The following is a 25,427-nucleotide window of genomic DNA, read 5'->3' as shown; positions in this document are numbered from 1 at the left end:
TTCCTTATTATACCTATAAACTTTGACTCAAGTAACATTTTCAATGTAACAGAGTATTTTTATGGTGTGTTATTAGTACTTTTACTTAAGTGAAGGATCTAAATGCTTTCCCCAGCGCTGTTGAGAGAAAAAGAGCATAATATTTGGGGCAGCAAAAAAGCCTTTAATCAGGAGTCAGTATTATCATTATCACAATCACTTGGGTTCCACTTTCAAGGAATCAAAACAACAGTTGTTAAAATATTAATGAACTCTAATCATCATATTGAGCAGAATCCAGTGATTTAATCTTATCAGACATTCCATTTGGTAACATTCAATTCCAGGACCTCAGGGGATAAATTGTATTGCTGACTTTGTAGTGTATGATAAAAACAGAACTGTAAGATACAAGTAAGAGTGAAATACAAGGTCAATTTATAATGAACACTCCCCACAATTTATAGATAATATATGATTAACAACTTTCAAATTTCCTTGAATTTATTCTATTTCTGTTTAAATCCGCAGGAAAGCAACCGCAGCATTCAAAATGTTAAAAGTGAGCCCTGCATTTCTAATATGTGTCAGTCAGTTGAAATGCATAAATGTATTGCATTAATGATGCATTAATGTGTAAACAGTTTATTCTCATGTAAATTGTAAAGCAATACATTATAATAATGATCTTATCTTATACATTCAGCAACCACTTTATTAGACACACCTGTAAAATCTAATACAGTCCATCACAACAGCTCAGTCATTAATACTACCTGTAAAAAGATCATAATCTTCACTTTTTAGTGACACTTTCAGAGAGGTACTCATCTAACTATATTATGATATATTAGAATATTTGAAATACATTTCAGTATAATGCAGTCTGGTACAACACCACAACTAATCTAAAAAAGTGGCCAAGGAGCAGATTTTGTATGTAAAATCTTAATCTGCAAAGCAAACATTAACTATGACTGTCACATAAATATCATGCAGTAAAATGTACAGCAATTTAGCTCTGATGTATAAGCATAAAGTAACAGAATAATGAAACAGGCCAACTCATGTGAAGGACAAGTACCTCAACATTGCCCCTGAGCACAGTACTTGAGTAACTGTTATTAGTTACTTTTCCTCGCTGAAGGGGTTTAGTGAGCTAAATTCAGGCATTTGAGCAGCACCAAAAACAAGGTAATTCAAAGTGCTTTATGTAATACATAAAAATGATTTTAACACATTTAAAAGACAAGTGAGCAAAATAGAAACTAAATAAAAGGGACCTATACAACCTTTCACTGGGGCCTCGACTGGTCCGCGGACCACACGTGGAGCCCCACCGTCCCAGGACGGGAACAAAAAACAACTCCATTGGAGGAGCATGGCGTGTGTCCCACTTGGGTCCAGCGGGGGGCGCTGTTGATGGCGGCACAGAGCGCTGCCCACTCAGCGCCGCTGCAGCGGGAAGAAGTTGTGCAACAAGTCAAACTACCGCGGAGCCAGTGGAGAAATACACAGGCGTCACATGAGATTTCCGGGAACTCTGACTTTTCTCGTATTCCCCCTGAAAGTGGAGCTCCTGCCCGGTGGAAGCAGCACCGACAGCCAGCTGCTCTGGAGCCGAAAACCTCTCACCCAGTGCCGGTACGTACTGTGTGCTTATCTGAGACGGAGTGGAGCGGTTACAGGATTGACACGGCAGCTCACTGGCATCTGAATCTGAACGGCAGCGGTAGGCCGAAGAATGCGAGGATGCCGGGAAAGAAACACAGCACACTTCACTGGTTTACTGCCGCTGTTTGGGCTTTTGATTGGGATACAATAAGTAATGCAAATATAATTTAAAACTAATGTAATTCTAGCAGACACAGTCAGAGTAATACTGACAGTGAAAGTAATAAATTGGCTCAATTATTAATTCTCTTTGTTTTTTCAGGTTTGCTAAATGTTTGCAATGCAGATCCGGCAAATAACCCAATACTCTAAACCACATAGATCCAGATCAGGATCCAGCCAGGCGTGCTTAAGATTAGGACTGATATCAACATCTGGATGTCCCTGTGACTAAACAGCACCATGCTGCTGCCTGTTCGGATGTGAAATAGAAGCTGACAGGTCTATTATGTGATTTAGTTTTCATGCAGTTTTGATTACAGTAACTACCTGTGGTTTGGCGTGTGGCTATCAGGCCGTTATTGTTGCAGTGCTTGCTTGCTATTAAGAGGGACCTGGCAGGAGGGAGAGCAGGAGTGCTACCATATCCCAGTAACCCTGGCCTCTTGAGTGGACAATACCGTGGGCTGATCCACTGAGCAGATTGCTGAGAGGCTAAGTATAGCACGAATACAAGTAAATCAGCAGAAAGCAGTGTCTCCGCTTTGTGACAATGGAGGCATTTCCCGCTGGGATGGATAGCAATCCAGATGAAGACCCAGGTAACAGCCTTTTAAAAGCCGTAATTGCTGAGCTGTAAATGGGAAACCTATGAACAACAACAGAGCTACAATTTCCTGTAATGATGGGATTATTTCTTTTACAAGATGCTTTTATGCTTTTACAGACAAACAAAAGGATATGATAATCAATCTGTGTGCACTCCACGCTTGGAAGCATTACATTTCTAACCCCGGCTGGCACAAATGCTGCATGTGTGACCTTTGCACAGGCAGGGAGAGCTTGTTTTTTTAGTTGAAAAGATGACGAGAATATGAGGGGCTTTTGCTTTCTCTGCTTGTGGCCTTATTTTACTGAACACAGCAGTCCATGCTGGAATCGTCCTTATACAAGCACAGTGTGGACCCTGAGCTCGCTGCTCAGTGGTACTGATGATGAGGCGTGTGTGTGGAGCAGGGAGAGAGGCAGGGGATGGTCAGGGAGAGGCGAAACCAGGGATATCACACAGACACCACCCGCAGAATCAGCCAATGGCACAGTAGCCCCCTTTGGGTCATGTGCGAGTCCCATCGAACCTGCCGTCACACTCCCAAATGGTGTGTTTCAGGGCGAAGCTATTCTTTGAAGTGTTTTGCACAGCAGGAGTAAGTTTGTTTTACCGCAGAGGACTTTGTTGTGTGAACCAGGCTTCCTTCCCTCCCTGTGATTCCCCCCTCAGGAGCTGAGTTGGTGCTGAGTGTCATTATGAGATGTTGCCTCCAAGCGCCTCCTTTGTGCAAATCACGTTCGATGATATCCACTTCTACGAGAACTGTGGCGGCGGCAGCTTCGGGAGCGTGTACCGAGCCAGGTGGATCTCCCGGGACAAAGAGGTGGCGGTGAAGAAACTGCTCAAGATTGAAAACGAGGTAGGAGTCATAATTGCCTGAGCTTTTCATATACTTTTTAATTGTCAGTATAGTAATCGTTTTAATTGCTACCTCATTTAGGGGGATGTGGTGACTTCTGTACCCATCACTCATGGTCATTATACTCCCCCACTCGTAGAACGCCGCTGCAAAAGAAACATTATCGCCAAATGAAAGAATGTGTTTGGCTCTTGAAATCTCTTTGAAAGCTCGGGCTCATTGTCTTAAAGACAAAAAAGGATTGTCATTGAAATTGTTTCGGGGAAATTGTTTTACATTTGTTGGCTCGTGAGAAGATGTTCGGAAAATTATTCAGCGTTCCTTTTATGAAATTGTAAAAGATCACAGATATCCATTCAACTTCACTCAAGTGTTGGAGAGATGATTGTTCAGTGAAAATAATAATGTAATCCTTTCACTTTGAGGCAATTTAATTATAGTGTTTGGGTACAATTAAATGAATTGGTTTTGTTGGGTTTCTGTTCATTGCAGAAATGATTTCACAGTGATCTTTCTGGGCCAGTATGTTATATTAATATAGAGGATATTAACATGTATGTACTCTTATTGCTTTATTTCTTATTTATTTGTCTGTGGGGTGGTCTACAACTTTGGTCCAGCCTGAAATGTCTCAGACACTGTTTCATGGATTGCCATGAGATTTTAGACAGACATTCATGGTCCTAAGAGGATAAAAACTGCAGACTTTGGTGAGGTCCAGATTTCAATGTGGTTTATGACCAAATACCAGCAAAGTGAAGGACAGGCTCAGCTGTACTTTTCACTAGACAGTGAAAATGCTAAACATTATCCCCCTTAACATCAGTATGTTAATATAATTTTTGTTAGCATGTTAGCATGCGGACATTAGCATTTAGCTCAAAGCTCCACTGGTTGCTAGCAATGCTATAAACTCTTCTTGATCTTCAAGCAGCTTCTGTTGTCTCCTGTGTTCATTAGGCGGAAATCCTCAGCGTCCTCAGCCACCGCAACATCATCCAGTTTTATGGCGCGATTGTTGAGGCTCCCAACTATGGAATTGTCATTGGTAAGACTTTTTAATTCTAAAGCCTTCCTGCTGACCCTGTCATATGTACAGTACGACTCAGTGATCATCAGTGTACAACAGATGGATGGAAAAGGCAGCAGCTGAATCTGTTTCCACCAGTTGCAGTTTGCTCAGCACTGAATGGTGCAGAGGTTTCTATGGAAGCATTAGTGAATGCCAGAGGGTTCAGGAAGTGCACACATTGATACAGTAGTTGTGTGCCCCTGTTTGTTTTTGTGTCTAGGTTAGGGGCTGAGAAGAATAAAGTGCATGGAGCCGAGGGCCCTGGACACCTCTGCACAAACTTTCATGGTGCAGGAGTGTCAAGGTCGTCCTGTGGTTATTTCCTCGAACCTTTACTGTATTTCAAACCCTTCTGCAGCTGTGTTTTGTCGTTCTTTCTGTGTTCGTTCTTTCAATGATTTTTTCCTCTCTGTTCTCTAATGAAGACCATTAACTCGAGTCTTTTGTTGTTCTGTGCTACCGTTTGGGGCAGAGTTCCTAAATTTGCCCTTTTTTTTCATTTTTGTGCGCTTTTGTCTTTACTCTCATGCTGTTCACTGTACCGATGATACCCTGAACAGGTTTATGATAGTTAACTGAACTGGTAGCATATAGTAGTATGTAATTAGCACCTCAGCTAAAGATTGCCTCTATGATTACAATTAATCAGTCAGTTACATTTTTCATAATAGTTACATTTTTTAGTCCATATCCTCAAATTCCTTGTTTTGTCCAACCAACAGCTGAAAATCCACAGATGCTCAGGTAACAATAATAAAAATAAGCAAATCTTCACATGTGAGAAGCTGGAAACTTTTGAAAATATGCAATTAAAGGATTTAAATGATTAATTGATTTTCAAAATCGTCGCCAGTTAATTGTCTAGTTATTTCAGCACTACATGTAATTGAGACTTAATTTGCAGTTGCACAAATGAAAACCATTACCTCTTTCTGAAAAGCAAAATAAAATCTGCTCTTTTCATGAAAACAACAGAGCGTCGCCAGGCAGCCCCCGAGCGGCAGTTTAGTACAATGGCTCAGCCTACATGCAGATAGGAAGCTGTGTTACAGGCTCTTAACGTGTTTACTCTCTCTTCATCAAAGGCTGAACTTCTGAGCCTCTTGGGGTGGGCTAAGAGATGTAATCTCTGTTTGACAGTGCTATTAATAAAAGGTCTGTGACATTCGGGGATTACTGCGTGTTTGGGAAGCCTAGTGATTCCCCACTGATCATATATTTTGAATGTCTTGTCGTTACTGCTGCAAAGGCCTCTCTTTGTCCAGGAAAACACAGTCAGTGAAAGTCGTAGCAGAAACTCACTCAGATCCTCTGGACACAACATCCCACAGCGCGACTTAAACAAGAAGCTCTTTCTTCTGTTGGCCAGTGAAACTGATAAACACAAGATAATAGCGTGTTATTGAATACAATAAATTCTGATTTGAACTCCATGACAACAAGAGCTGGACAACAGCATCCTAAACAAACAAATATTTAGTGACGCAGGAGGAATTTTCGTTCTGAAGTTGATCTGTTTTGAATTTGCAACAGCCGTCTACTCTAATCTACGTACTATAAAGTACCTGCAAGAATATCTAGTGTATAAATAAAACTACTTGCTGTTAAATCTTTAACTTTATGGTGAGAATGTAATATAAACAGCAGGTTTGTGGGTGCTGATGGTTCATGGGGTTCACTGTTGTTATGAGCCTTATTGGGGAGTGTTTCTTTACATTTAAGTGCTAAGATTATAAAGAAAATAATATAAAAATATAAAAGATAAATTAACAAATAAAACATGTCAAGTCTATGCAGGTAAGTGATAAGTGTCTACAGTTAGAGTGAAAATGAACAAATACAAGTCGAGCAACATCTTAAGATGATAATGAACCATTAAAAAATGCTAAAACAGTAAAAACACTTTAAACAGCAATAAGCAGCAGAGAAAATGGATCAAATCAGATGGGAGTTTAAATTATGATGTGAAAATGGCAGAACTGAATTTGGCCCTGTGAGGTTTTTATTATTGATATAAGCAGTGTCAGTGCATGTGTGTGTATGATTGTTAAAATGTCAATATCACTCTGCTACACTGTTTCTCTATTGTCTGGGTGAATTGTCAGAAACAAAAGGCTCTTTCAGTTTGCAAAACAGCAAATGCATGCTCAAAATTTGTGTTGTGCTGTCAGAAACCCTTCATGCAATTAACAAAACCTGGCGCCTGAGAGGAAAATGCGGCAACAGAATGCTCCTCACTCTTGACAAAAAGAAAAAAAAAAACAGCGTCAAAACATTCATAATGCACCTTTTAGGTTATTTGGTGGTGATTAAAAAAAGAAAATAAACTTTGTCAAGTCTGCTTTCTGACGCATGATGTTCTCATCGTTCACATCAGGATGCAGGTTTTTCTCCACATCCCGCACACATCCATGGTTGGCATGACTACAGTCATCTCAGGTCTGTAATGTCAGTGAGTTTGACCTGAGATTTGTGTTTGTAACACTTCCATCACCATGCTGAAATAATTACATCCTATTATGTCAAACACTTTTATGAAACCTCATCTTGCACAACATGACACTGTAAAAAAAAAAAAAAAGTTGGGCAACTGCTGCCTCAGATTTCCTCATCCTACATCCACACAGCTCCATGTCCTGCAGCTGCATATCCTCTTTCTCTGCTTTAATTTTTTAGCAGGTCATTTACCTGGTGTCACTTTACCTCTGCCGACTGTGTACAGATTATAGAGTCAAAGGTTTTGTATCTCTGCATATCCTCATGCTGTGAATGAGCCAACACGAGTGAAACAGGTTTTTGAGATTTGGATCACTTGCTATTACTTGATGCAGACATGCATCTGAACAATGAAGGCGAAACTCGTGACACGTGTGTCCTCCACTGTAGTATTTTACAAGAGAATTTTGTTGTCAAGGAGCGGGTTGGTGTCTCTATTTGTCGAAGCAGAATCTAATTAGCACCAGATACAGAGAAAAAGGTTTATGGCCAACCTGACCATGCCATGTCCACATTCATCAGCTCTGTTATAAATTTCCTCTGACATACTGGCAACCGGCATGAGTTTCATAATATCTGCTGTCACTCAGCGGCATCATCAACCTAATGAATTAAGCTTTGTTATTGTTTTGAGGTAAAGGAACCTGTGAGACTCACTTACATGGCTGCATGCTGATTAAAAACTGGCCTGCGACGTTAGGCTAAATCACTCTGAGGAGGTGGGTGATACTAAAATGAAAGTGTAGTTTACAGCAGCACCACAGGCAGCCATATTATCTCTGGAATGTGGTTGAACTTATTAAGGTGCGAAACACAGATGCGCACAAGTCTTCACTTGCGCACACAGGCGACGCACAGTGAGCACGTTCGCAGCTGCACGTCATTTAAGATGCATGTTTGTATGTACCAGTTAAAAAAAGGAAGCCAAATTCAGACTCGTAATAATAAAAGCCATTGGTGTATTTTATGATTGTTAATTAGACTCCTGTCTCGGTGCCGCCGCATGTTTACATTACTGTGCTGGAACATAATGGGGTTATTATACACAAACAGAGGTTTCCTGCTATTTCAGCTGGTATGATAGTGCTTGTTTGTCTTTATTCGAGCCCTTTACCTCTATCTACAGATGCTTTATCAAAGCTTTATCTCTGCGTCATGGATATACCTGTGAGGGGGGTTTTGCACAAGGCTACATGGTTGTCAGGACCTATAAGAAATGTATGAAACTTTAGAAAACAAAGCAAAGGCTTGTTGCTTTGTGTTTTTGATAGATCTGATAACATGTGGGCTCCTGAGGGAACAGGGAGGCTCGTAATGTTCAGTTACACTGTAGTAAACCGAGCTCACCCGCAGTGACAGCGATTCAATCTGTAAACAAGGCACCATCAGTTGGCTTCCAGGAGTCGTCTGGCAGATTCTCAATTTTAAATTGTCTTCATGTAATGCTCTCACACACTGCACTCATATGTACAATGTAAGGCCTCAGGTGTTGTCGCTGTAAGACAGCTTCCCATCACAAACTGTCTGACAGATTCAAACCCACTTTTCTCCGCAGAGTACGCGAGTGGTGGATCGTTGTACGAGTACCTGTCCAGTGATCAGAGTGCGGAAATGGACATGGGACAGATCATGACGTGGGCTGTAGAGATCGCCAGAGGTAAATGTGACAGCTGTTTATCTCCATGATTAGATTAGTGAATAACAGCTGAACAGTTGAGCTTGTCAATAACAGCGTCTCTCTATTATTGATTCTAGGATGTTGGCAAACATTCACTTCTACAGTTTTCCTGCGAACATTCTGTTCTAGAATTACAAATGAATTAGTTCAAAACATTTATTTTTGCAGGAGTAAGTCATTGAGAGCAAGCTATGTTTTTGTCCAGAGATTTACAAAATAATGATGATGATGAAATGCAACTCAGCAACTGGTTTAACATGACAAATGAAATACTATAGAGGGAGCAGCTAAAATGTGGAATGTAGACTATTAAAAGGGGTTTGGACCGTAGAAGACCTAATATTGAACCCTGAGGAACACCCATATTCCACTAAGTTCACACATTTTGACACCTGAAAAGTATTTTGCAGGTCATATTTTAATTAGCCACAAGTACTCCTATTGAAGCAGGTTTGTCTGTAAGAGTCTCAACACATTATGGTGTATGGTATCAAAGGCAGATTATTAAACAGCAGAATTGTGATGATTTATCTAATCAAAGTCAGGCTGAAGTGATGCTGGTCTGAAACCAGATTGTCAGCAGGTTAAAGCAGACATTTTGCTAAGAAGCAGCCTTAGCTGTGAAATTATTAAACAGGGTTACAAGGCAGAAAGAAATGTTTGACTCTTTTGAGCTGCTGGTTTAAGTCCTCATGTGTTGCATACATTATTGATGTTGACTCTGGTAACCAGTTTTTGTGTGCTTAAGCGTCTGCAGGCAGTTGTATGTGGACTTTTATATGGAAATCTAGATAAGCAAGAGTCAAGGAGTCTTTATTTTGCTCATTAGTCAATTCCCAGTAGTCAACATTGCTACTCAAAGCAGCTCCAGGCCTGCCTCGGCTCAATGCTACACTTTCAGTATTTCAAACAGGACGGGGTCCCCTTGGAGTATTATCAGTTGAATCATGCATTATGTTTTCTCATGTGACTAATCAGAGTTTACAGTGGTCTCCCTCTCTGAAGACTTCTCTGTATTTCTGCTCTAGGGATGCACTATTTACATTCAGAGGCCCCCATTAAGGTGATCCACAGAGACTTGAAGTCCAGGAATGGTAACGGATTTGATTTCTAGCATCATTTTTTGTGTCCAAAACATATAAATATGTATATACACACATGCTAAATATTGTTTAAAAGGATATATATTTTCCTCTTTCAGTTGTTTTGACAGCAGAGAAGGTTCTCAAGGTAGGTTTTCATTCTGACTTATACTCTCTGTTTTATCTCTGACACATTTCACGTGAGCCATCTCTGATGAGGCGATGCTGTCTCATTAGCTAAATGTTTCTCAACATTTATTGCAGGATTTGAGAAGGATATGAGCTTGACATACTGGTGTGAATTTACCTACAGTATGTGGACACAAGAGGGCAGTGACTAACTTAGCATGTGCAAGAAGCCACCGACTGCAATAACGGCGTGCTTCAGCGTGGGTGCTGCAGTGGATGAGACTAGTCGAAAGGAGATTTAACAGAAACTCTTGACAATTTATTGCACCTTTTATTTGCGAGAGAGTTAGTGCATTTCATGGCTCTCTAACTCCAAGCGTATTTTGAAGCCTCCTCTGTATGAGTCTGAGCAGCATTTTATAAAATGAAACAAGAGCACTGTGTGCCAACGTGCATTTGCCTGTGACGCTGCATTAATGAAAATATCAGTAGATGAGACAGTACAGCCGATGCCCAGCACCAGCATCGCCGCCAGATGCAGACTTGCAGATCATTGCGGCCACTGTTCTTTTTCAGTAGAAAAAACACATCTGCATTGAATTCTAAGTGCATTGTTTTATGGATGGTTGCTATGGACACCGAAATGAGCACGTTGATTTAGTTGCACAGGGATCTTGATTCTGTTTTCATCGTGTCAGATCTGTGATTTCGGGGCGTCTAAGTTCCTGACCCACACAACACACATGTCCTTGGTGGGCACGTTTCCCTGGATGGCCCCCGAGGTGATCCAGAGCCTGCCTGTGTCTGAGACTTGTGACACCTTCTCCTATGGTGTGGTGAGTGGCGCACCATTCTCATAACTCTGCTTCTCTTTTCACATTTCAGATCTTAAATATGATTGCTGTGGCACATACTGCATCCTTCAGGAGTGGATTATAGTTCCTAGGACAGTTTCCCTTATTGTTATAATGAAGAACAAGCGCTCCCAAATTATGTAAGAGGCCTCCAGAGGTCTGTAGCTGCCTTACATCACACAGGACAGTTTCCAATGAAGAAAAAAACATCAGTTCCAGTATTCACAATACCTTCCAATTCATAACATGATTCAGCATAAATACAAATGCACTAACCCAGTGTGCACATTCATCATATACTTATTTAAATGGCAAAACATTTAAATGAATCATACTGGCTGTGACAAACAGTTCTCTTGACTTTGAAAGAGCAACAACGAACAAGAAAACAGAAACGACAAATTAGGCTTATGTTAAATATATGAATTCTAAGTATTTAAATTTTCTGTTCTGGAAACCGTAAACAACTAAACATTTCTTTGGTTGACATATATAAACATCGCAGACCAGATCATCTCACCTGGAAAACAGTCACCTTGTTGCACTTCAGGTTGTTCACTTGAAAAGTGTCAGAAATAGTTTTGCCAAGAGAGAAAAAAGAGCGCTGGAGAGAGAAGTTCAGTCCCCGGCTCGTTTCTCAGCTCCACACAGCCGGCCGATCACTGTGTGAAGTGGGTGTGAATGTCAGATCACCGGTTTGGAAAAGTTACAGAAATGGTTGGACACAGACCCCCTTAATCTGACATGAGAAAGGTGTCGGGGGAGGGGTTTTCTGAAGCTGTTCAACCATCCGACAAGCAGCTCTGGACAGTGTACTGGCCCCTTTAGACTGCAGAAAGTTACTTTTAGCTTATGCAAAGTTCATGAGGTCTACTTTTTACTAAGAATTTCCTGACTCATAAGTCAAAGTTTAGGACTGCTCTTAAGACCATTTCTTAGAAGCTTTGCACATATTGGTTGATTTTTTCCATTACTTTTTCCACTACTGGACAAACAGTGCAATCAAATCCAGTGAAAATGTAATCATTGTAAAAATGCACATCAAAGTTTTCAAAGGCATATAATGAATATGCTCAGTACAATTGAAGAAATTGCACTTAAGTTGCTCGTGCCGTAAGTGTTGGTCCAGTCCCGCTGATATTTTCTCTGCATTTCTTTCTGTGCGTCAGTTGACAACTGCAGTTTGACCTTTACAGAGGAACAGAATCTCAGAAATGTAATGTGTCTTTTTTTATTCTAGAAACTTTCAAGTTGCAATCTAAGGTCTTGTGGAACTAGTTTCAAAATGGAAACCATCACTAGTTACCATTAATCAGCTAAAAATTCCAATTATTAATTTGCAAGGGTAAACTACTGATGTAAGAGCTCAATGAATTAACAAAAAAAACATTTTTTCCCCGATATATTGATAGGATTTTACAAGCTGAACAGACAATGTTTATGATTGCAATTTTTATTTCAGGTGCTGCAAAATGATTGCAAATTTAAGTATGCGGTTTTCTCCCTCAGACACTTTTCTAAAGATCTTTTTCTATGGTAAAACACATACATGTATTGAGAGGCAGCTGGCAAGTGCAGAAATGCAGAAGTATGGTACACATATACAGTAGAGCCCTTTAGATGTTTGAGAAATAGCTCTCCTCCACCTTTTCATGATCTAATTTTTTAAGATGTCAACGCAGGTTGTTATTTCAGACACTGCTGAATGCTAACGGAAAAGAGCCTAAATTATCGAGGCAGCTCTGTTATTGTACTTCAGAAATCATGGCAGTCCCAATCGTTGCTGGAAATGATAAATTAATCTTTTTGTATGTTCTCTAAGATAGACAGAAAAGTGTTTTTAATGTTTATTTGTATATGAATACACATGCTTTACAGATGAAATACAGCTACTTCCTGCATCTGCTCAGCAGTGTAAAGGTTCATAGATGTCATGCACTACATGTTGACAGAGCATAAACATACATGTATGTGCAGCTTTATTGACCCCGGCTCTTGACTTCTGTGACAGGTGCTTTGGGAAATGCTCACCTGTGAGATACCCTTTAAAGGCCTGGAAGGTTTGCAAGTGGCCTGGCTCGTGGTGGAGAAAAATGAGGTACTCTAGCGTGTGACTGCATATATACATACAGTATTGACTCTTGGGGGGAATTATTGTCCAGATAAATAAACCTTCCTTCACGCGCTGGATCAATATTTTGTTTCATCCATGTTTTGTGAAATATATGTCTTGTCAGGACTCATGCTCCTGCTTGGGGTCATAGGAGGGAAATGTCTTGATGAAATAGTTTGACATTTTTAGTTAATTAGTTTGACACTCATTTGCTTTCTTGCAGAGAGTTAGATGAGCAGATGGTTAGCTTAGCTTAGCATAAAAACTGGAAACAATGGTGGTTCAATTGTATAGTAGGTTAGTGGATGTTCCCGTGGGGCGCAATTAGATGCAAACATGTGTCCACTTGAGTTTATTTACCTTACAGATATGAGAGTGGAGTTGATCTTCTTCTAACTCTAGGCAAGAAAGTGAATAAGCACATTATCCAAAATGTCTCTTCCTTTAAATCAGCACCACTTCAGTTTAGTTCATGAAGCAGCAGCTCATCTGTGTGACTGTGTTTCAGAGGTTAACCATCCCCAGCTGCTGTCCCGCCAGCTTTGCTGAGCTCTTGAGGAACTGCTGGGCCACGGAGCCGAAAGTGAGTGATCCGCTCAGCCGCATCAGCGTGCAAACGAACAACATATGTATGTTTTCATTTTAATCTCACACAGAGCGAATGTTTGTATGTTGATTTAGGAGAGGCCGATGTTCAAGCAGATCCTCTCTACTTTGGAGTCCATGTCTAATGACACCCAGCTTCCTCAACAGTGCAACTCTTTCCTTCACAACAAGGCTGAATGGAGGTAATGAGCTCAGCCATTCTCCAGGCCCAGTAAATGTATTTATAACTCTCTTTTTTCACCAATATACTGCCTCAGCCTAAGGAACTGCGCAACTGTTTTCAAAGAATGATGTGGAAATGTAGCTGATGGGGGCCATGAAATACACACACACACAAAAAAAAGACTTGAGATTGTGCATATAGATCTTTAATAATTACACTGATAGCTACATAAAGGCATGAAAACCTCCAAAGAATCATCCATCTGGGTATACTTCCTCTCTTTACCCATAAGGCCCTAAAAATAATCACCATCTTTTTCAAGTAGAAGTGTTTAATTGGGTTGTATGAGCAGCTGGAGGTTTGGTGATGTTCAGCACAGCCTGAGTCTCAGCTGTTACTTTATTCTCTGTCTGCCTCTCTGCGGGGCTTGTCTGTGCTCGGGAGGTTTTTCCTCAGAAGTTGTGCTGGTGGCAGCGTGTCCAGGCAGCCATCTGCAGGTGGAGCAGGTTGGAGTGAATCTCGCCGCTGGAAAACAGAAACTGAGAACGTGTGGCGCAGACAGACACATTTGTTGGTAGCTCAGGAGGTTTGATGTTGGAAGCTTAGGTGGAGGCTGGTTGACGATCAGAGCTGCAGGTAGCTTCACCAGAAATGGGCAGAGAGATGTGATGTTGAGATCTGTTGGGATTAAAACTATTTTTCCCTGTTAGCTGCGGAGTTAGTGCAGTGGCTGCGTGTTATACTCATTCACAGTTTCCACCAGGTTAAGGTGGTGAATTTCACATCCAGATTGGGTGAACAATGTAGGAACATAGCCCCTTTCACCCCTGGGGGGGATGCACAGTACAACAAGACAGTCTGCAGCTGTGCTAACAGCACTGTGAGGCTGCACTTGGGCCCAGCGGTGCAAGGAGCTAAATGCTAACATTGGTGACAATGTTAACATGTTTAGTATAATGTTTACTAAGTTTAGAATGTTAGCACGCTAGCATTTGCTAATTATTGCTAAACACACGGCACAGCTGAGACTGATGGGAAGGCCTCTGATTTCAGGTCAGCTCCAGTGTCCGAGTGCTTACAGACCGCACCGCACGTTGTTTGTACAAAGATCAAATATCAAGCACTGGCTGTGGCGGTTGCTATGTCTGACAACAGCTAAATTATCATCTTATATTATGTGCGCTAATTATTTGGCTTAGAAGTCAGTATAAAGTGAGTCACTAGTTAAATATCAAACATATAAAGCTAAACAGGCATCTCCTGTTACACTCTGTTGAACCAGTTTGCACATGAAGGATTAAAAGAGACTTGTAATTTCATTGCTCATGGAGAAACTGTGAAAAAAAAACTGTATTAAAAAAAACAGTTCGAAAAAGAGAATTTGACGATGTGCAGGCCGATATGAAATGCTGAAAAGAGAAGTGAATAGATAATTTGGGAAGTTGAGCAAGTGTGGAAATTGTTTTGCGGTGGGAAGCGGAGGACCAGGAGGAGTTAGGACGGGCTTTCCTGCCTGGGCTACATGTGTTTATGTGTGAGAACTGAATTTTTGTTGGGCTGAAGCGCAGCATGGATTTCCACGACACACTGTGCGGCCCCACCCGCTGGGCAAAACAAACTTCCCCAGCGTGACGTGAACATGAGACATTGTCCTGTCCTTGGTAGTCAAAGCTTCAGACAGAGACTAATCACCCTCTGACTGCAGGGCATCACTGGGTTGTTTACAGAGGAGGTTTTTTTTTATTTTATTTTAGTATGTGTCACTGCTTAATGTCCTCGTACCCTAACTGTGATTAATTTAACTGCTCTTTGCTGTTTGAAGAATGAGCTTGGTGATATTTAATATTGTGTTAGAGTTAACAAATCCCATAAAAAGACCAAAACCTGGGTGGGTTAAGTCATTTCAAACAATTGCTGTGCAGCCAAACATTGTTGAACTTCATTTGAAATTCTAGCTGGAAGTGTCCAAAGATGCCAGATATTCACATTTAATGGAATGATGCAACCATGAAATGCATGGAGACTTGGGTTTAAAGATTTCACTGAAGTCGACACAGAATATATGATACACATGTGATTGGTCAGTTAACCTTAAAGCTACTTAAAGGAAAACATGATTTTTAGGGGTTAAAACACATGAAGTAACCACAGCGTTGCACTGGATGATGCATTCCTTCATCTCAGTGAACACAAGCACTGTAGTATACTGAGTCAATCCCATATCTCTTATACTCCTGCTGCAAAAATAGCCTCTAGGGTACCAAATGTGTATTCATCCGCAGCTGAAAATAGTCCCTGACAAACACACTATTAAGTCCTGTTAGAAACAATTTAGCTCAAAACTACAGTGCCCAGCTGTTTCAGGACATACCTTAGCCTTTTTAAATATACTTTATGTATATGTGACTGATGTACATCTTCAGTAGGAAGAAATGAGCTTGGGGCTGAGTGCCACAAACAGGGTAGGCAAGTTTTAAAGTACTGAGAGACCGACTAACACGCACAATTATTAATCGTACCGGGGTTTAGCATATTTCTCTCTGACGCTGTCCTGTCGCTGTGTACTGCAGGTGTGAGATTGAAGCCACACTTGAGAGACTTAAGAAGCTGGAGAGAGACCTGAGCACCAAAGAGCAGGAGCTGAAGGAGCGAGAGCGGCGTCTAAAGATGTGGGAGCGCAAGCTCATCGACCAGTCCAACAGCCCGGTGAGTTCCCCATTACCCCCTCTCCACCTTGGTCCACCTTCACCCTCAGAGCAGCTGCCACCAACTGCCAAGCGGTCGCGGCGTTAGCATCTCACTTTCACACTGCTGTTCACATGTTTCCTCAGTCTCATTAGGAGAGGAGTGAAAATCCTCTGATCTTTCTCTGGGGGGGATGTGGAAATGGGAAAGCAGTGAAATGAAAATAAAAAGTGCGGAATGAGGAGTGAAGGAAAAAGCACATTATGGGAACATTATGGGGGCAGTGTATATAACAGGCAGTGCTGAATTTATGTGCAGTGTAGTGCACGGCTGCCCAACAACTACATTTGCATCATGATGCACAGAGTGAATGCTGCGTTCCTCGTTGGAATTCACTTTATGTTGTGAGCGTCCAGCCTCTGACCTGCTGTTCACGGCTTTGCTGCGTCGTTTTGTTTGCCTGCGTTGCATTTCTTGCATGCAAAAGACACAACACATTTCTGGCATTTCCTTGTTTTCATTTGTGTTTCTGTGACCAAAATGGGGTTGTTTTCTCAAAACTGCGTGTGACCGAATGCGACTGTAGTTACAGTATAGATATCTTACAGGCTGTCACTCAAGAAAACACAGTTCCTATTGTCTGAGTTTGAAATAGTCAGCAAATCCTTTGAATCAACTGAACGAAAATCATTTCCTTTCTTCCTGTCTTACTCTTTTGTTCTGTTCTGTTAACTTCCCTTCACAATCCACTTTTCTAAATCACATCTTGGGGTTAAAATTGTTCACTTTTCTTATTTACGCTTTTGTGATTTGAAACTGATTACTTGCTTCCTGTTCTTTTCTATCCTCTCCTCTTTTCTTTCACCCCTGTGTCCCCCACTCTCCACCTGTCTCTGCCTCTCAGCTCTCCTTACCGGCGGCAAAAAAGATAAATGCTAAGTCGTTCTATCAGTGTAAGACGGAGGAATCGAACAGTTCACAGATGTCATGTCAGATCACGACCTCCGGTAGCGAGGGCGTGAATCTGCAGTCCACGATGAAAGGCTTTGAGGACGTGTTTTCCTTGGACTTTGGCCGGCCTGTCCTGCACTCGGGCATGCAGGTCAGCATGCAGGCCAGGCAGAACTCCTCCATGTCGAGCTGTGTCAGAGAAGGGCACAAAATCAACATGACTCTGGGGGTGGGACCCTTCGCTTGGTCTGACGACAGTGAATAAAGCTCGCCGCCGTTCTGTGATCTCGCTTGATGCATTATTAGCATTGTGGAAGCGCTGTTTCTTAGTCAACTGCTTGCTAAGTCTTGTTAATTTTTCTGTAACTTCAATAACTTTACTTTTTCCATTTAAAACACATCTTGGCAAACTATTTTTTCTGCTTTGTCCAAGTTATATTTATGATGTGCTTTAAGAAATTGCTCAATCTAGCCTAGAAGCATCTTATAGAATATATTTGTAACCCTCCACCTATGGGATATTATGGATGTCATTTACTGTATGCCTAATGCACTGGATGTATAGTGCCATGCTGTGAAGAAAAGAGCCACGTGAGCCACTTGCTCAGAGAAGGCCAGGCTTTTATGATGAAGTGACATTTTGCTGACATTAAGATTGGCCAATTTGTTCTGGATGTGGTGGAGTGCAGTTGTTGAGACACAGTCTCTTACCAGGATGAGAAAGTACATGTTTTTTCCTCTGACTGACCCAGGTTCAAAACAGCAGGAGAGGGACTTTGGTGTGTGACTGCCAGCTTCATTCTCTCATTTTACCTTTTACTTTTCATGAAAGGCTTCTTTCTTAAACCCAGAGAGATGAAACAAAAATAAAGAAATAATTAATAACAGCAACAAATGTTTGTGCACTGCTTCAATCAGAAGTCATTATATTGATTTTAATAGAATAATTTCCTTCCGTTGTCACTTTTTGCATATCACACACCACATGGTCTAACTGAATGTTAGCCTCCAGACCTGCACAGTGGAGAAAATCGTATTAGCATTAGTGTTCAGTTAGGTATTATGCTTCATCTGGGGGAAGGACATGCTTTCTGGAGCATAGCCCATTAAATTGTCCCCTTCGCTTGTTATCATCAGTCAGTCTCATGAGGATGTAATCCTCTGTATTCTTGCACTGTTGCTTGTTAGCATCCTGCCACGAGCTAATATTCCTATTTAAACGTTGCCTGCACTCGTGTGCCACCAAGTCCCATGCATACTAGACCAGACGTGACAATTATAGCGCACACTAAATATTTACATTTCCCTGTGTGAATTCCAGACAGACACGTTGAAACACTCCGCTTCAGAATCAGTGAATCAGTTTGTTCAGCTCTCTGCCACTCGGTCTGTTTTAGATTTTATTTTAGCTTTTTAGATTTTATTACTTTTCATGTACGTATAGCCCCGATTCCAAAAAACAAATGCTGTGTAAAACAAAACAGACTGTGCTAACTTGCTAATCCTTTTTCACATATGCTCAATTGGAAACAGCACAAAGACAATGTATTGAATGTTTTACCCCGTCAGCTACAAATATCTGCTTATTGTAAATCTGATGCAGCAACACGTTTCAAACTAGTTGGGACAGGAGCAACAAAAGACTGAGAAAGCTGTGAAACGCTCCAAAAACACCTGTTTGGATCATTCCACAGGTAAACAGGTTGATTGGTAACAGGTGATAGTATCATGATTGGGTATGAAGTGAGCATCCTGGAAAGGTTCAGGATGGAGCGAGGTTAACCACATGGGCTCAGGAACACTTTGTAAATAATTGCTTTCCCTTTTTATTTAGGTTTTACACGGCATTACAACTTTTCGGGAATTGGGGTTGTACCAACAGTGACAGCAGGGCAAATGTTTCATGAGAATTATGTTGTATTACTACTATTATTACCAAATCGTTTATGATTGAGCACATAACAGAGCGTGACTGATGCCATTTTAATAACACTGTAAAATATATTGCTTCACTAGCCGTTTTTTTTAGATGCTTCTTTTGATATTAACTTCATGCCACTTTGTAACTCATGGTCTGGTTACCCATCATCCTCTTAGTCCACATGGGGGCAGAATTGTGTGAACTAAACCCAACTCAAAGTCCTCTCTTTTGTGCAGATTCCACACACGTATCATAAACACAAAAACTGTGCCCCACATTTTGAGTTTGGGCTTTGGGTACCTTTGTCAGCAGCACGCCATGGATCTTAATAAAAGAAGCATGGCAGCACATTTGTGAGATAAAATATGCCGCTTGAAAAGTGATGCTAAGTCACTCCAGTGAGACTTTGGCAGTGGCAGAGTGTTCCTGAATCTGTTTACTTCCGAACGGCAGCACTGGAGGAGGCGGAAAACGCTGTAGGGCTGAGTGGCTTTATGAGACGGCGGCTGCACTGAAATGTATGGCAGCAACTGTCTATTGAGAGCGGCATTCAGTTCATAATCTGAGCTGTTATCCGATGTCGTGGGAAGAAGACAGTGAATGGGGATTACTCATTCATTTAGTCGTCTTTCCTCCAATTTTCCATTGCATTATTTCTGTCATTACACACCAGTCTCATGAGCACAATGATGAAATCTTTATTTTGGCTGGCAAGTTTCTGCCTGATTACATTTAATGAGCAATAAATGATTTATCATTCAAATAGATCACGTTAGATCAGTCAGATGGACGTTTCGGTTTGATATAGACCATTAGAGGCAAGCCATGTTAATCGCACAGCACAATAACCGGGAAAGTAATGGCTTCGGGAGACACGGAAAACATGGCTATTTTCCATTTTAATAACATTTACTTAAGTCTGGTGATTTTCACTTTGAGGTCTGTCTGTCATAAATACACTGCATCCATCCACACTCTATTGCTGTTACTTCTGTTTGTCTTTTCCTTTTACACAGTTGCTGCCCACCCTTGACATCTACACATGGACAGAGGAGCATGTGGTCAGTGTCATTGTATTTGCCTCATAACTTATGTATTTATTCGATTGTCACACCACATGATTACTGTTAAAACTAATATATTACCATTTTATCCCTTCAGTATTTCTGGATGCAGCAAATATTTGGCGCAGGTCTGTTATTTCACCATCTTTAATCAGGCTTTGGCTGCTTCAGACTCTTTATTTGTTCTTCATGTGTTGTTCAAACACTGGGTGTATCCCTCTCTGTCTCAGGGGAGGGTCCATGTGGCATGCAGCTGTACGCCGACCTGTTTAAAGAAAATCACATCACCGGAAAGAGGTTACTGTTGCTCACGGAAAACGACATGCGGGACATGGGGGTCAAGTCCAAAGGTCACGTCATGCACCTGAAGGCAAGGCGCAGTCAAGCATTAACTACAACTGTCCTCCATCCACACGTGATTTACAGGATATAATTCATGCTCACTGATGTTTGGGATTACAGTGAATCTCACGTTTTCTCTTTGGCAGGGAGAAATTGAAAAGCTCACTCATGATTACCTCGGGTTAGTCCACTTCCCACCTCTGCTGAAGGTACAAAGTTTCTTCTTTAGCTTCAGCAAGAGTTGTTTTTTTTTGTGCACATTTGGACCTAAACCCATTTTCTCCCCTCAGAATGAGCTGGAACAGGAGGTGGAGAGGAGTAAAACTGTAAATCTGGAGCTGGTGTTTGGTTACCACTGGAAACCAGGAACTGGGAAATCTGTAAGTTTGTAGTGAAACACACACACTGACTGCTTCAACATCCAGCATTCTGCAGCTGTGAGCAGCTGATGTGGTTCATCATTGGCTCTGTGAGGACAATCACAAATAAATGTTGCATCCACTTTAATCAGGGTTTCATTAATTGTTAACATCTTTAACACGCTCAGTAATAATTGTAAATGGATAAACAGAAGCACGTTTTTCCAGTGATTGAATCAGCCTCCTTGTGCTGAAGCTGTTTGTTCTGAGGAATCATGATGACGGCTGTTATACTGTCCACTGAAGGCATCACTACACATATATAAAACCAGACAAATAAACATTTCATCCTCAGCCATGTACCACATCCACCTCGACTTGCTCACAGCCCTTTGTTAGGGTCTCAAACTGTGGAGAAAGGGTGGCTCTTAACTTGCTGTTTGAATTTAATCAAAAATAGCCCATTTAGCCAGAAGTCATTTTCTTTTTAAAAGGCAAACGTTATTTAATCTTTCAGCTGTTCATTGTCCCATCATAAATAGTCCTCTTTCAGTGTGTTCGGCAGGGCTGAAACGAGCCTGCTAATTGCCTCCCATTTCTTCTGACATGTGGTGGTTTAGTGGGTAGAAAACACAGCAGGGAGAAGGAAACAGGAGGCTGAGAAAATGAGAGCTAATTATTTTCCCCTGCCTGGTGTCAGGTTCCGTGTCAGCCTTGTTTTTACAAACTGGAAGGTTTTTTTGCACTAAATAAAACAAACCCGCACTGCATTTTTTTCTTCGCCCCTCTTTGCTGGCGATGTCATGGAAGCAGCTGCACTTCTCAAAGACAAAATGAGGGCCTGCGATTGTGCGGCCACCATCTGACAGCCACTACGGGTCCCCTACTAATGAGGATATCACCGTGCAGCCAAGTGAAAGGTGCTGAATTATGTATGAGTTGTCATTAGACGCACTCGGGTCCTAGGCATCATTACCAGACATTGTTTCTGCTGGAGTGATTAGACTAGCATGGACCTGGGAGCCCCGGTGCGACCGTCCAGTGCCGACACCAGGCCAGCGCGGGGCCACTGGTGTGTTTTTGAGCCAGAGGCTTGCTGAAGCTTCCCCCTTTGAGCCGTTTCCAGCCCCCGGGGACGGTGCAGGAGAGGGCGAAGGCTCCTCAGACGAGTGTGTTAGTGCCACTCCTCTGATGTCTTTCTCTGTGATCACTACACAATGGATTGGCCTGTGCCACGAACCCTGTGTGGTTAAGCAGTGACCTGTGGTTTCTTGGACGGCTTTTGGGGATTGGCAGAATCATTACTGCTTCGTCAGCATTGAGTATGCGGGAGAAGAGGGCTGGGGGAATTGTTCAGATTTGTGCCTCCTCGTGAGGATTTGATGCAGCAACTCATGAGGAAAAATCTTCACCCTCATCACCTAAAATCGACCAGATTCCTGCTCCAAGAAATTAGTCCTGGATCCCACTGAGAAAAATTATATCTAATATTTGACAGGAAATTTACAACCTACATAAACATATTTGCTATTGCTGTCATTTGTTTGTTTCTCTGTTATAATAATTTTTATGAAATGCAATAATTCTCACTACAGTGTTAAGACATTAGTATAGCAAGATTCTACAAATGTGGTGTTTCACAGTGCTTTTACCCAGCTTTAGATATTGTATACAAATTGCATTTAATATTTTTTCCTTTGTCCCCTCACAATTTAGTTGTAATATTTCTGTTACAGTGTCTGTCTTCCTGCACAATATGAGGCTTTGTGGCCACTACCATTAAACTACCTCTAGGTTGTGCTGTTGGTTTATATACAAGAGTCAACCAAGTTCTCCACTCAGAATACGGCAATTATGAACTTTTCCATACAATCAGGTGCAGTTTCTGAGTGTACCGTACCTTCATTATCTCACCATTAGCTCTTTTCTTTCAAGGACTGCAAATGGAAAATGTACATGGAACTTGATGGAGATGACGTAGCAATAACCTACATCAAAGATGTTGTCTTCAATGCCAACCGTCAGGATGTGGAAATACTACGTATGACCAAGGTGTCGTCAGAAACACTTTTTCACTTTTTTTTTTCAGCAGTGCTAAATGTTGCCTATGCTATGTTTCTGACCTATATTGTTGTATGTTATACCTATAGGACTGTTGTATTGCAGTTGCCATAGTTGGCATGTTTATGAACTGATGTCATTGCAGCCACCTTTTGTGATGGACAAATGGATTGTTGGATTACAGCAGAACCAGAAAGTGGACTACATTGTTAATTATGAGGTGAGTCATTTCAGCAGCTCACAGAAATCTGAAGCCATTTGAAATATAAATGTGAAAATGGCAATGACAGAACTCAACGTGCAACAAGTATAAACATTTTTTACGCTAAATATCCGTCTGTTCGCCTCCTTTTTTGACTTAACCCTTCAGAATGATGTCAAGATACCTAAGTCTACCAGACACAGCTGTCCAGTGACGTGGAGTCTCAGTGGCGGACAGGATGAGATCAAGACTGTGGAGCTGGTCATCGAAGCGACACCAGCTAACATCGACTGGAACCCCAGAAACAAGTGTAACTCAGGTAACACGATTCACTGGTTTTTATGGAGTGCCAAAGGAACATTGTTCACTTCTGGACAAATATAAATTATATGTGATTTTAAGATATCACAAATATATTTAACAGTACTAAACACAGATTGGGCTCCTAATTTTATTAATGCATATAATCTCTTTTAGATATTGATCCCACGTGGATGTACAACGTAAAGGTGAAGCAGATCATGACCCAGAAATCCCTGCAGACGACTGGTGCTCTGATTGCCTTCACCAGCTCTGATGCCCGCACTCTGCCTCAGTTCCTGTCTGCACATGAACGCCAGGGGTGTTCTTATGCTGCAGCTGTGCGACGCTCTCCAAACCGCGTATCGCCCTGGATCGACTCGCGCAGCTCCTCGCCAACTGCCAGCTTGTCTGCCAAACTCTCCCCGCTGCATCTTGGGTCAAAGGGCAGCAGCCCTTCCAGCACCACGTCAGAGAGCACCTCCGAGAGGGAACGGGAGCGCCCACTCAGTGCCGGAGCAGTGCATGACCACCGCAGAAACAACTACTTTGGCAACACATTAACTGTGGGATGGGGGCAGGGTAGGGGGCATGCATGGACCAATTCTAGAGGTAACTATATTCATAATAAAACCAGCAGAACCTCGCGACAGCCAGGGAGGCCACGGTCCAACAGTTACAGTGTCACACCACAGAGCCGCCCCTCCATGATACCTGGTATATTGTCTGTGACAGAAAACCCCAGTGAGGAAAAAGAGGGGGCCAAAGCCAGCGATGGAGGGTGGATCAAAGTGGAGCGACAGAAGAGATTACCACGTCAGGACAATAAACAAGTCAGAGGTCGACAGAGGAGAGGGGGGCGGGGAGGGCGCGGCACTGGTGGAAGAACTTAATGTGGGCCACACATGAACTGACAGCTTGCTGAGCCTGTCATGAAAAGGTTTTACATACAAATTCTGTCTGCTTACATGCTCCAAAATGAACTGGGTGTTGTAAGAGAATCCTACTGATTCCTGCGATGTACATACTGTAAGTCTGTCCATAAGCTTTTATTTTTTAAAAAGCAGGCTCCTAATAAAAATGAGCCGTTTCTCACCGTGTATTTATTATTATGTCCTTGATATATATATATAAATGTCCTTGTTATTCACTTTATTTCTTCCATCATAGTTTTTTACCATTGCTAAGTCACTAAAACTAGAAGTGTGGATCACTTTTAATTACTTTGACACAAAATGTGTTCAGTCTACATCTGAAAAGAAATAAAAAATGCGTAAAATCTGAATTGATTAAAATAACACTTAGCTTTATGAAAGACTTGTGCTAGGTGAGGGAAGGGGGGCATGTGAGGCCGAATCCAGGACCTGTTTAACTGCTCTGAGTGGTCTGCAGTCCATCCCAGGATGGTGTCACTTTTCCCTTCACTTCACTCTCCATTCCTCAGCCCCATAGAGATATTGTCGTCGTGGAAGAGGAAAGTTTATGACCGGCAGCCACATTATCAGATGTCCCTCTTGGATGAAATGAAATCAGGGTGTCTGGACATACAGAAGATTACCAGGGACGCATCAGACATGCAAAAAGATTCTGTGCCAGGTGTATCACAAGAGAGGACAGAAGGAGTCGTCGAGAAATTGTGCTTTAGTTCTATATCTGTAAAAATGGCAAAAAAATAAAACAATTGAAGCACATTTCCGATTAATTTCCGTAACACACTGCAAGGTAGCACAATCCATGCAATAAAGAAGTCATCTTATTTTTACTGTAATGGAATCTTGTTTTACAATAAATAAATAAATACATTAAAAAACATTCTTCAAAGCTATTGAAATTCCTGTTGTTGTTTTTCTTATTGTTGTTGTTATTCCTGAGTTTTATGGTCGTTATATAGTGAGTGACAAAGCTGAGGGATGAATGTCAGGGTTTTACAAGAAGTGTTTTGGTTGAATGAGTGCATTTTGGATGTGAGATTAACTGTTGTGCTGAGCTGAACTATGTGAAAGGTTTTGAAAAAGTGAACTCAATATAGAGAAATGTGAATAAACAACAGTAAAAAAAAAAAAAAAAA

At 41.5% G+C, this 25,427-nt stretch overlaps 1 protein-coding gene across 3 annotated transcripts; it reads left to right on the top strand.

Annotated features, from left to right (window-relative positions):
- The first annotated feature begins 1,483 nt into the window (after window positions 1-1,483).
- On the top strand, window positions 1,484-25,427 carry zak (sterile alpha motif and leucine zipper containing kinase AZK). 3 transcript variants are annotated; one of them, XM_041950398.1, is made up of 20 exons: window positions 1,484-1,623; window positions 3,092-3,281; window positions 4,242-4,329; window positions 8,405-8,506; window positions 9,556-9,621; window positions 9,729-9,757; window positions 10,437-10,574; window positions 12,604-12,690; window positions 13,214-13,288; window positions 13,387-13,493; window positions 16,045-16,180; window positions 20,048-20,092; window positions 20,193-20,223; window positions 20,326-20,465; window positions 20,584-20,646; window positions 20,728-20,817; window positions 22,732-22,848; window positions 23,003-23,077; window positions 23,228-23,378; window positions 23,537-25,427. In XM_041950398.1, exons 2-20 carry the CDS (start codon window positions 3,123-3,125, stop codon window positions 24,250-24,252), a joined length of 2,415 nt encoding a protein of 804 aa, XP_041806332.1. In that variant the 5' UTR covers window positions 1,484-1,623; window positions 3,092-3,122; the 3' UTR covers window positions 24,253-25,427. The 3 variants fall into 3 exon arrangements, with proteins under 3 accessions (XP_041806332.1, XP_041806333.1, XP_041806335.1); XM_041950399.1 differs by lacking the exons at window positions 23,228-23,378; window positions 23,537-25,427 and having other exon boundaries at window positions 22,947-23,077; XM_041950401.1 differs by lacking the exons at window positions 20,048-20,092; window positions 20,193-20,223; window positions 20,326-20,465; ... (4 more) ...; window positions 23,228-23,378; window positions 23,537-25,427 and adding an exon at window positions 17,064-18,741.

This window comes from Chelmon rostratus, chromosome 13 (assembly GCF_017976325.1).
Source record: "Chelmon rostratus isolate fCheRos1 chromosome 13, fCheRos1.pri, whole genome shotgun sequence".
Taxonomy (NCBI): Eukaryota; Metazoa; Chordata; class Actinopteri; order Chaetodontiformes; family Chaetodontidae; genus Chelmon; species Chelmon rostratus.
Note: the sequence above shows the minus strand (reverse complement) of the source record. Positions and strands in the feature narration are given on the sequence as shown.